This window comes from Mustela erminea, chromosome 7, assembly GCF_009829155.1.
Source record: "Mustela erminea isolate mMusErm1 chromosome 7, mMusErm1.Pri, whole genome shotgun sequence".
NCBI lineage: Eukaryota > Metazoa > Chordata > Mammalia > Carnivora > Mustelidae > Mustela > Mustela erminea.
This window is the reverse complement of record NC_045620.1, coordinates 126,844,494-126,857,090: the sequence shown is the minus strand read 5'-3', so window position 1 is coordinate 126,857,090 and position 12,597 is coordinate 126,844,494. Positions and strand designations below refer to the sequence as shown.

Genomic DNA, 12,597 nt, shown 5'->3' with positions numbered 1-12,597 from the left:
AAAAGGAACTACTGGGACATCAAAATAAAAACTTTTGTACAACAAAGCAAACAGTCAACAAAACTAAAAGCACCTACAGAATGGGAGAAGATATTTACAAATGTCTTATCAGATAAAGTACTAGTATCCATAAAGTATAGTGCTAGTATCTATAAAGCACTTATACACCCAAAAAAACTCAACACCCAAAAAAACAAAAAGTCCAGTCAAGAAATGGGCAGAAGACATGAACAGATATTTCTCCAAAGAAGTCCAAATGACCAACAGACACATGAAAAAATGCTCAACACTGCTCGGCATTAGGGAAATACAAATCAAAACCACAATGAGATACCACCTCACACCAGTCAGAATGGCTAAAATTAACAAATCAGGAAAAAACAGATATTGGCGAGGATATGGAGAAAGAAGAACCCTCTTACACTGTTGGTGGGAATGCAAACTGGTGCAGCCACTCTGGAAAACAGTATGGAGGTTTCTCAGAAAGTTAAAAATAGAGCTAACTTAGGACCTAGCAATTGCAGTACTAGGTATTTATCCAAAGGATGCAAACATAGTGATTTGAAGGGGCAGCCCAGATGTCCATCAACAGATGAATGGATAAAAAAGATGCGGTGTGTACATACACACACACACACACACATATGCTGGAACATTATCCAGCCATCAAAAAGAAAGAAATCTTGCCATTTGCAACAACAATGAATGGAACTAGAAGGTATTACACTAAGCAAGATAAGTCAGAGAAAAACAAACACCATCTGATTTCACTCATGTGGAATTTAAGAAACAAAACGAACACAGGGGAAGGGAAGGAAAAATTAAATAAGATGAAAACCAAGAGGAAGGCAAACCATAAGACAGTGAACTCCAGGAAACAAACTGAGGGCTGCTGGAGGGGAGGTGGGTGGGAGATAACCGGGTGACCGGCAGTAAGGAAGGCACTAAGGAGGGCACTTGACATAATGAACACCAGGTATTATATGCAACTGATGAATCTCTAAATTCTACCTCTGAAACTAATAAAAAAAAAAAATGCTTCCATTAACTGAACTTTGTAACATTAAGAAGCTGTAGTTACTAAGCAAGCAAGGATGTAAAATAACTTAAAACAACCGAGGAATTCACATATAAGTGAAACCTGCTTGTAATATTTTAATGCTGAGGCCTGAAATAAATGTCTACATCTGTAATGTTCCCCTACTTTTCTACTTACTCATTTCTCAGCCCCTTAAAGAGCTGGTAAACTGAAACTGCACTGACATGTTTTCATCAAATTGCCTATTTCTAGATTATATGGAGGACTCAGTGCATGTGTTAGAGACCATCACTAGAAAGCCACTGATATGGTTCCACCAAAATGGCTAAAGGACAGGCCCCTGGTACTTTCCAGGCACTTTCCATGCCTTCAATCCTCTGCAGATGCTGTTTTCTCTCCTTAAAAAGTCACCTGAAGAAATACTCATCTTAAAAATTCAGGTCAAATGAAATTAAATAGGAAAGATGTCCCTGGTGTCCTTACTCACCAACATGCACTTATCCAATACCCAGCACAAAACCGACCACACAGATGGGGAGCAAGCAGTTAGCCAGTGTTCAATGGAGGAACTATATTTCATTATTTATTTAAATATCCTACAGCAAGTTTCATAGTCAATGTCTTCTAACTCCACATCCCTGGTACAGGACCTGAAACTCACTGAATTTATTTATTGCTAAATAAATGAATTATCATTTTCTATTTTTGTGACAGAAAATAAATATTTTCCATACATTCAATAAACATTTGTTATGGGTAAGCATAGTGTTAGGTAGAGGAGATACATAAATGAGTAAGACATAGATCCTTAAGAAGCTCAAAATCTTGTGGGGAAGACAAACAAGAAAATCGATAATCATAGTGCCCAGTAAAAAGCAATACTGTCAATAGAAGTGCACCAAAGGTATTTTAAGGGTGCATAGGAAGAGCATCAAAAATGGGTACCTAACTCCTTTATGTATAGAACAAGAGACACATAGACTAAGTTTCTATAATAAAGTTCTTTTAAAAAGTTTCTAAAGAGATTGTCTGGAGGAGGAAGAGTAGGTAGCACAAGAAAAATTACACTTTCCAGAACAACATCAGTTGCATACTTTTTTCGTTTTGGCCTCTGGTCCTCATGAAAATTTGGCATACAAACTGAAAAAAAGGAATTTTACAGGATATGTATGAAACAAAAATGTTGAGTCCTTGGCTGGGTTTACTGCAGACCAATGAAAGACCTGTTTGTTAAAATTTCAGCCAGCGTGACAGCAAAAAAAAAAAAAAAAAGTTTCGAGACTCAAAAATACAAATAATCATGCCCTCAAGTACTGGCCATTTTATGAAGGTGAGGGATTGACATCTGGCTTTATGAAAAAAAAAAAAAAAACCACTACCTGTGATCAAAATTACTTTGTGGCTAAACGTATCATCATTATTCTATGTTAGAACTTATTTGATATCAAAAGAAAAAGCATATAATCTAAAGAGTGACAGAATTCACATCTTAAAGACTGTTAGGCGTCTAACAGAAGACATTCATGTACCAAGAATCTGTAAGAATTTCAGGGAAGACTTTTAACAAGGAACAATAACATATACATGTGTGCACATATGTAAACATATAGCTAAGTAACAATGAACATAAGACATGAAGTTGAAAAGTTTCACTATATAACAGTGAGTTACCAAGACCCTGAACAGAGAGCATAAAATCTTTAAAGCCAGTATTTCTCACATTTGCTTGTATCACCCAAAAAGTTTAGCAAAATACAGAGGACAGACACTAACATTTGATTAAGATTGAATATGAAACCTAAAAAAAAAAAGACGAGCTCTCAGATTCAGAAAATAATTCAATGGGTTTTCAATTTCTGAAATCTATTAAATTTTCTAATACCATATCCAATAAACTATCACACTTTAAAAAAAATGTTAGTTTTGGAAGTTGCAGTGAAATGGCAACAAAATATTTGGTAATGATTTTTAAGAAAAAACTTAAGAGTGAGACATGCAATTTTTTAATGATGACTTTCATAGCTGTTGGCTAGAGGGAACTGTAAATCTAAAATAACAAATGTCTTCTAAAAACAAAAAGTCAGGAATTTTTGAAAGCTGTCCCTATTAATAGACTGATTTCATTAGAAAAATCTGGAAAGAGCAAATGCACTTTTACAAGCAGCTAAAGTGTTTTTATGGAAGAGAGGTATTTACAAGCAGTTTATTAATAATAAAAGTGGTTTAACAGCAAAATTCTTTCTATAATCCTCAATTTATTACATGCTAATCATTATGCTGCATACCAATTCTTATACAATTATATTTCCCATTGAAAGCAAATGATGGCAGTACAGCGGTGAGATTACTGTGGCTTTTAGATAAATCTACAATTTATTCTATTAAACAGGAGACTTCTGACAGTGAAGTGGCGCATTATTAGTAATTTTACCATGATAATAGGCATAAACTGGTGCTGGACTTGGCAAACCAGGAAGAACTGTCATCCTTATTTTGGAGAATAGCATTTTAATTAATACAATTGTTAGGTTTTTAAATTAGTGTTACAAATAAAATTTGATTAAAGAGGGAATAGACATTAACATTTACTTACCAATATCAATATATTTGGGATCCAAAGGTGTGCCAATAGAATTACAAAGAACTAGCACAAACTGTGAACAAAAAACAGAGTATCAGAATTTCTGCTTCTTTACGATAAAGGAAACAATGCTTAAAATATCATGCTTATCTCTTTAAAGTATCACAATTGGGAAATAACTGATAAAACTGTTAAGTGCAAAGAACATAATCTACAGCATTAAACATAAAGAAACATGAATTAAAATTAAAACAAGGCTGATTCCTCAAATCAGTTCAAAACAAGTTCCAACTAATGGAACACTGTGTTTTTTAAGAGGCCACCTAAGAAACGCAAGTACACTACTTTTCATTATTTATACTTCTAAAATTCCTGATCAACTGTAACCTCAAAACTCACTTTCATCCTACATAAGAACTAATTTGTTACCGTTGCACCAAATGTCCCCATCTCGTTCTCCTCCTTTGAAGCAATATAAAAAATTCAGAAAAAATCAGTTAACTCAGAAAAAAACATAATCCAATCTAGCGAAAAATGATTTACAATGCCCGCTAGTTAGCACAAACACAATTACCAGTAATTAATATTAGGGAAAATAATCAAGGATAATGCACACTTTACACCATATTATTCTAAAGTGATAATTTCATTTTTCTTACTGTTAGTTACCTTTTCTATTATCTTGTGCTAAGAATACTGTTTTACTTAGATGTTCTCCTGAAAAGCATAATGATTTCAAATAAACCAATTCTCTATGTACTATTTACAGTCCTTCTCTTTCATTTTTCAGCTTCTCAAGTAAAACTTCTTTAATTTCATAAATATAAACTAAATGGATCTTTATGCACTGTTGGTGGGAATGCAAACCATTAGAGCCACTGTCGAAAACAGTACGGAGGTTCCTTCAAAGTGAAAAATAGAACCAGCCCATGATTGGGGACTCGCACAACTGAGTATTTACCCAAAAAATATAAAAACAAGAATTCAAAGAGATAAATGCACTCTTATGCTTACTGCAGCTTTATTTACAACAGTAAACTATGGAAGCAACCCAGGTCTCCATCAACAGATGAATGGATAAAAAGGATGTTGTGTATTGATACATATGATGGAATATTATTCAGCCATTAAGAAAAAGAATGAAATCCTGCTATTTCCAACAACGTGCTTGAAGCTACAGAGTATGTTGCTAAGCGACATAAGTCAGAGAAAGACAAAGACCATATGATCTCACTCATATGAACTTAAGAAACAAAACTAATGAGCAAAGAAAAGAAGAGAGAAACAAACCAAGAAACAGACTCTTAACTCTAGAGAACAAACTGATGGAGGCAGGCTGGGGGGGGATGGCTGAAATAGGTAAAGGAGATTAAGAGTACACTTGTCAAGATGAGCAGTGAGTCATGTGTAGAACTGTTGAATTGCTATATTGTACACCTGAAACTAATATAACATTGTGTGTTAATAATACTGGGATTCAAGTTAAAAATTTAGGGGCACCTGGGTGGCTCAGTCAGTTGAGTCTCTGACTCTTGATTTCGGCTCACGTCATGATCTCAGGGTCCTGAGATCAAGCCCTGCATCAGGCTCCATGCTGGCAACAGAGTCTGCTTGAGACTCTCTCCTTCTCTCTCTGCCCTTCCCCCCTCCCCCCACCACCCCCGTCCCTGCCCCGTTCACATGCAGGCACACAGGCTTCTCTCTCTCTCTCTAAAAACAAATAAATAAAATCTTTTAAAAATAAACAAAATTAAAATTTGAATGAAAAAATAGAAGAATATTTCAAAAACTTTTTAAGAAACTAAAGGACAAAAATTATATCAAAATATAATTTATTATTCCACTACTTTTAAAAAGCTGATTTACTGCCATAAAGTGCTACAAATAACTTGTATTTTTTAATCCACATATAATCTACATGCTCAAGGTTAAAGAATGAAGTAGTTCCATAAGACTTCTTACTAAAAAACAGAAGTTCCTCCCAACTTCCCATTTTCTGCTCCCTGAAGTAACAACTTTCAGCTCCTTTAACTCATCCTTTTAATATTTACCTCCACAAATCTAAGTAACGTGTTTATGATGCTAGGTCTTGTTTTGTTCAGTTTCAACCTGGGACATTCTCTGACTTCCCACTACCACCGACAGGGATGTACCTCTCTTTCAGCCGCCTCCCCGGCACCCGGCGCATGGGCACACTCCTTTGCCTCCAGCTTTCCACCTACCATTTTGTTAGATCAGAATTTCAGGGGTTAATCTGGTCATTACACTCCAAATAAAAAGGCTCTATTTAATTAAAAATCCACTTAATTAAAAAATTCATTTAAAAAACATCATTTTGACTATATAAGTGTTATTCATCACGGAGTTGTAAGTATGTCACGATTTATTCTCCTTTCAAGTGCATTTACTTTTCCCTGCGGTTGGTAATTGTCTTTATTTTTTCTCTTTGCTACGTTCTCTGTATTGATTACTAACTTAAGTCCCCTCTTAAGGGTTCCACCACATTAAGTGCTCTATTAATTTCATCTTGAGTTTCCTCTGGAACCATGGGACACGCGGTCATCTGACGACACCGCAGGCGTGCCACACTCTGTCAGCTCGTACCACTCTTCGAAGACCATGGCTCTCAGGTTACCAATTTCTTCCTCTTTCTTGGTCTAGTCCTCATTCTGATTGGCCGTATCCTAAAGTAACTAAGAAAGCTTGGAAGGTAAATTTCTGGTGACCTTGTACATCTAAAAATGTCTTTTGCCTACCTTCATTGTATTTTATTTTTTTCACACCACACAGAAAGCTTTATTCATCCACACCATTCCACAGAACAGCAGGCTCACGTTAGTATGCTGCCATCTTGGGCTTCTGCCAGTTCTCTCTCAATCCATCTCTGTTCATCCTGTTTCTTTTTCTCCTCAGCCGCTCTCCTCTTTTCCTCTTCTGCCCAAGGTTTCAGGTAACTGGAACTTGGCTCCACGGGCAACTCCAAGAAATAGGCAGAGTAGTGGCCGAGCTTGATGAGCAGAGAGACGAGCACGGGCGACATCATCTCGTTCAAAACCTTCACGCCAGAAGGACAATCTGCCTCCCACCTTCATTGTAATTTATAGTTTGCTTAACATACAGAATTCAAGATGGGAAATCATTTTCCCTCAAAATTTCAAAAGCAATTCTCCAAAGTATCACTATTGACAAGTTGAATGCCATGATGATATCTGACCCTGTGAAGTCTGTTTTTCTGAAAGCTTTTTTTTTTTAAAGATATGTATTTATTTATTAGACAGAGATCACAAGTAGGCAGAGAGGCAGGCAGAGAGAGGAAGGGAAGCAGGCTCCCCGCTGAGCAGAGAGCCCGATGCGGGACTCGATCCCAAGACCCTGAGATCATGACCTGAGCCGAAGGCAGAGGCTTTAACCCACTGAGCCACCCAGGCGCCCCTTTCTGAAAGCTTATGAAGGATCTTTCTACCCCCAGTCTTCTGAAATTTCACAACAATGTGCTTTGATGTAGAAATATTTTCATTCACTGAGCAAGGCACTTTCAATCTAGAAACTCAAGGGAAATTTTCTTGGATATTTTCTTCAGAATCACTCTCCTCCACTTTGCCTGTTCACCGAACTTCCAGCTCCGGTCCTCTGACTTCACTATCGATTCCCTCATGTTTTCAATTTCGTTGTCTTTTTGTTCCACTTTATAGGAGTTTTCCTTCATTTTATCTTCGAACTTTTCTGCCAAATTTTTCATTGCTCTTATCATATTTGTAATATCCAAAAACCTCCTTTTCTATAGCGTCCCTTCCCTTTTTTTTGGGGGGGGGGTGAGTTCCTTCCTTTTTATGGATGTCGCATCTCTTAACTCCAGGAAGATAATCTGAAATGACTCTTCGGCATTGTTCTTCTCCCTGCAGAGCCTCTGCTTCCTCCCAATCCTTTCCTCCTTGTGTTTATTTCTTTGTGTCTGTTCAATGAGATGATTTTCTCAAATGTCCGATAGTCCTTGACTATCTGCTTCGATTTAAGAGAAAGACACTGAAAAGCTGTTTGGAATCTATTTGTTTATGAGTGAGCCCCAGGAGTCTGGTAATCACAGTAAGGTGATGGGGCAGGGATCTTTCCTTGGGGACTCCCCATAGGAGTAACTTTAAGAGGTCTTTTAAACGGGTCAGATTTCTCAGACAGGATTCTTTATATGCCTTCTTTTTTCTCTCTCTCTTCTTCTTGCATAATCTCTAGTACTTCCAAATTGTTTTTCCATTTGTTTCTTTCTCCTACCAGGTACTATTAAGTCCTGTCCTGTGTCTCTTCAGGATTCTGGGATGAAAACCAGTTACTTCTTTGCTTTCTCCATTGATGACTTAGGATTCAGCTTTCTTAGGTCTGCTAAGGTCATTACCACTAATCCACCTACTCCTTAACCTCCAAAACTATGTTGCCATTTCCTCTCCCTTTCTGCTCCCTATGGGCTTATGACTTTTTAAAAAATACTGTTATTGTTGTTTTGTGAGTTTCAGGAGAGAACAGAGCCAAAGGTGGCTGTTCAAACGGCCTCCTTAAACTAAAAACTCTATACTTTTTAATGGGATAAAATAATTTATAACCCAGCCAAAGACAATGGTAACCCTTTTTAAAAAAATTTATATGCTTCTGCAAATATCTGAATTGTTAGCATACTTTTTAAAAAGGCATTATTTACATTATTTATTTTACACTCTGAGACATTGATTTTGAAAGCACTATAATCCCAAATAAAAGTATATTTCTCAATGTCAAAGCTACCCAAAATGTTATAATGGCCATCGTTACATAATTTCTTGAGCATTTATACTAGACATCTGGATATTCATTTTTTCTTGTGGAATTTTAACTTGGAAAAGGATTATGGCACTTGAAATATATCTTAAAAGAAAAAAGCTTCCGTACTGAAGTGGTCGATATGAAATGCTAATGGATTTGCTGACTGGAGGGGAAAAAAAATGGGACAGAGAACCAATGGAGCCACATAATTTTTCAAAGCAGAGGTCCAGACAGACACGGCCAGTAGACCCAACACTCTGCTGTACCAACCAGTACAGAGGCTATGCTGGAAAAAGTAGAGGTCAACCTATCTTAGCTTTAACGTAGAAACGAACACCCACCTGAGGATGGTTTTCATCAGCTTTTGTAGCCAAAATGCAGAAATCTCCACAAGTAGTAATCGAAATGAGACTCTTCACATATTTAACATATTTCTCATTGTTTTTTGTATCCCAAAAGATAACACAATACTCTGGACGATCAGGTCTGGTATAAGCATAAACGACAGTGTTTGAGCAATAACCCCACTAGGAAGAATGGAAGGAACAAAGAACAGAAGGGAAGAAGAGAGGGAGAGAAAGAGAAAAAGGACATTTAACACTGTTAAAGAAAAATCGTATTATATATTGTAAGTACGTGGTTTTTTGATGCTGACCAAATATCTTCTTCAGGAATAGAAGATAGAAGGACTGAACATTCACCTTAATACCTTTTCTCAGTAAAATAACAACAACAACAACAATGATCTAAGAGTAATATAGCTATCAAACAAAGAATGTACTACAAAAATAAATTTTTTTTTAAAGATTTTATTTATTTATTTGACAGAGAGAGATCACAAGTAGGCAGAGAGACAGGCAGAGAGAGAGGAAGGGAAACAGGCCCCCTGCTGAGCAGAGAGCCCGATGCGGGGCTCGATCCCAGGACCCTGAGATCATGACCTGAGCCGAAGGCAGCGGCTTAACCCACTGAGCCACCCAGGCGCCCCGAAAATAAATTTATTTTAACTTTCCTTATTTTCATTTGTAAGATTTAAGCTTCAGTGGCGAAAATTTCAGATTTTTCAATAGTCATTAACAGCTGCATGGGGGACAACAGGGAAGAATGATCCCAATCAAAAGTTTAAATTCTGGGTCCCCAAGCCAAAATTCAAAAACAGATGCTTTGCTTTTTTATTTTCCCCATCCACATTTTCTACATTTGTTTTCACCAGAGTAACATGTGCACATAGTTTAAAGTCAAATAATTCTATGTAGTTAATTTAAAACAAAAATAAAATGCAGACCCCGCCAACTAATTTCCTCCCAAGGGTAGTCATTTACAACTCTGAACTTTGACTGTTTTGTTATTTATCTCCATATCATACACGTTTGATGGTGGAACTTACAGAACATAATGGAACTTCTTTCTCTTGGCTAACTCTCCCAATATATTCATACCTAATTTTTAATAAATCAGCATTCAGAATTGATATTATTATGACTGTGTTTACTATTCAAAACTAAGGCATACTTACTTTTTATACCATGATTATTTTTTCAAATAAACTTTTTACTTTAAAATAATTTTAGATTTATACAGAAGTTACAAGGATAAGGGGCTCCTGCGTGGCTCAGTTGGTTAAGTGTCTGTCTCTGGATTTCAGCTCAAGTCATGATCTCAGGGTTATGAGATCAAACCCCGTGTCAGGCTCTGCACTGAGTGTAGAGCGTGCTTAAGATTCTCTCTCTCCCTCTCCTTATGTGCCCCGCGCTACTTGCACATGCTCTCAGTCTAAAAAAAAATTTTTTGAAGTTACAAGGATAATACAGAGTTCCCTATACCCCTCTCCCTATTGTTAACATCTTACACTACTGTGGTACATTTGTCGCGACTAAGAAACCAACACTGATCCAGTCCTATTAACTAAACTTCACACTTGATTGGGAATTTATTAGTTTTTTTCTTAATGTCCTTTTTCTGTCCCAGAGTCCTATTTGGGATGCATTATATGTAGTGTCAGATCTCCTTAGACTCCCCTGGGCTGTGATGCTTTCTCAGTCTTTCCTTCTTTTTAATGACCTAGACGGTTTTAAGGAGTACTGGTCAGGTATTCTGCGGAATGTCCTTCAGTTCGGGTTTGTCTGATGTTTTTCTCCTGTTGAATTCCTGTGGAATTTTCAGTTCTAAGCAAGATCATCATCGAAGCGAAGAGCTCTTCTCATCTGCCACATCAGGGGTACATGAGATCCATGTGACATCGCTTGATAATGCTAGCCTTGATCGCCTAGACAAGGTGGTGTCCGCTAGGTCCCTCCTAAGTGACTTTCTTTTTTCCCCTTTCCATAGTCTGCTCTTCGGGAGTGAGTCATTAAATGCAACTCACGTTCAAGTTAGGGAAGCAGGGACTGGAGGGGGTAGTATCTAAGTAATTCGAATACTTCTGTCTCCTCTGTTTATTTATTTAAATAATTTATTTTAGATCAGCTCTTGCTCATGGACATTTATTTTATAATTTGGTTACAATCCAAAGTTACATAATTTATTTTGTTGCTCAGGGTGTTCCGGTTTTGGCCGTTGGGAGCTCTTCCAGGTTGGCTCTTGGTCTCTTTGATATGCCCCATCCTGCCGTTTTGAGCACGTCCTTACTCTCTGGCACTATCAGAGACTCCAGGTTCATCCTGGATTTTGCCCCTCCCTAAAGGGAAAGGAAAAATCCCCTCCCCTTGTCCTAAAATCAGACAGTTCTCCAGGGTGGTTTGCCTTTTAAAAATGAAGCAGGTCTTCCATAACAAATATTCTTAGTAGTTTACCAGATTGATTAACCTCATACTTCCAAATTTGTTTGGGGTCAAGTGTTAAATATAAGATAAGATATTGATTAGTATTGGGGCACCGGGGTGGCTCAGTCCATTAAGCATCTGCCTTCGGCCCAGGTCAGGATGCCAGGGTCCTGGGATTGAGAGCCCCGCATCGGGCTCCTTGCGCAGCCTGGAGGGGAGCCTGCTTCTCCCTCGCCCATCTCCCTGTTTCTCTCTCTCTCAGAAATAAATAAACAAGTAAAATATTTTTTTTAAATATTGATTAGAATTATGCTATTTATTCTCATTTTCCCCCTCCTGATCCATTCCCTCTCTCTGATCTTCTCTATCCTGCTGTTCCCTGGAGACTGATTTCTATGAACTGCAACACTCAGGCTACGTTGCCTTCCAGTTTCCAGTTGGGTCCAGCCAATAGAAGGTAGAGAGATGGACTGAAGTATTTCCTCCCCAAAAGTGTTTCTACCCAGCCAGCCGGCAGAGGCTGTGCTCCTGCAGGATAATTCCTCTTGCATAGTCACAGCTCTAGTGGGTTCCAGGAACAATACTTTCTTATCCTAACAACTGTTGCTAACGCCCGGATGCCTGCATTGTCATCCCTTACTGAACCCATCAGCCATGCCCGAACGTCTATAATAAACCCTCCATCAATCTCTCTTCAATTATTCCTTTGAGTGTGCCATCTGTTTCCTGCTGAGACCCTGTCAGGAGTATTATATTAATTATGTATAGTATTCTAGGAAAGTTTTCAGGTTCTAAAGTCTTTACACTAAAAATGTCTCCTTTCATCTGCTGTCTAAAATAAAGTGGCTGCAAACACATGCAAGAAACATACATTATACTTAGAGCTGTAACAAAATTCTTTACTAAGAAAGCTCTTTTTTTAACAACTGCTCACAATACTCACTTTATAATCAGGTCGAATGTTTGCAAAATATATAAACGAATCAACAGCGAGTGCGATTTTCAGTCCTCCTCCTTCCCAAGATAGTGCAGACATCTGCTTTCCAGGAACCTTCAAAGTGCCTAAATGCTGAAACAATAATTATGCTTAATCTAAAGTATCACAATTAAATAAAATATAAATTACTACCAATTACTTCATAGGAATTAAAGGTATTATAAAAATTATTTTGTGAAAGGTTACTACTCACTTTAAAATCATTTTCCTTGAATTTTTATAATGAAAAGAGTACTTATGATAGGAGAAATTTACAAACAAAAGCGAAAGAATTCAGTATTAAATTTCATCAAGTCTAAGATGCTAGAACCTAAATATGCATATTAATGTACAACTCAGGAAAGAATAAAACACATTGCTAATTAAAATAGGATAACTTTGATTATAAGATATATTCCGATTCTGGAGTTGTAAAAAATTTTGCTTCTTG

At 37.2% G+C, this 12,597-nt stretch overlaps 1 protein-coding gene across 4 annotated transcripts in view; it reads right to left on the bottom strand.

The window, feature by feature from the left end:
- Positions 1-12,597, bottom strand: part of WDR35 (WD repeat domain 35) — a 64,778-nt gene that overhangs the window by 37,863 nt on the left and 14,318 nt on the right. For 3 of the 4 annotated variants that reach the window (XM_032353231.1, XM_032353230.1, XM_032353228.1), the window contains exons 9-12: positions 12,114-12,239; positions 8,750-8,935; positions 4,050-4,082; positions 3,633-3,693 (exon numbers count right to left, since the gene is read on the bottom strand). In XM_032353231.1, coding sequence (XP_032209122.1) covers positions 3,633-3,693; positions 4,050-4,082; positions 8,750-8,935; positions 12,114-12,239 — 406 coding nt within the window. The remainder of the gene's footprint in view (positions 1-3,632; positions 3,694-4,049; positions 4,083-8,749; positions 8,936-12,113; positions 12,240-12,597) is intronic. The other variant, XM_032353229.1, reaches the window with a different exon arrangement.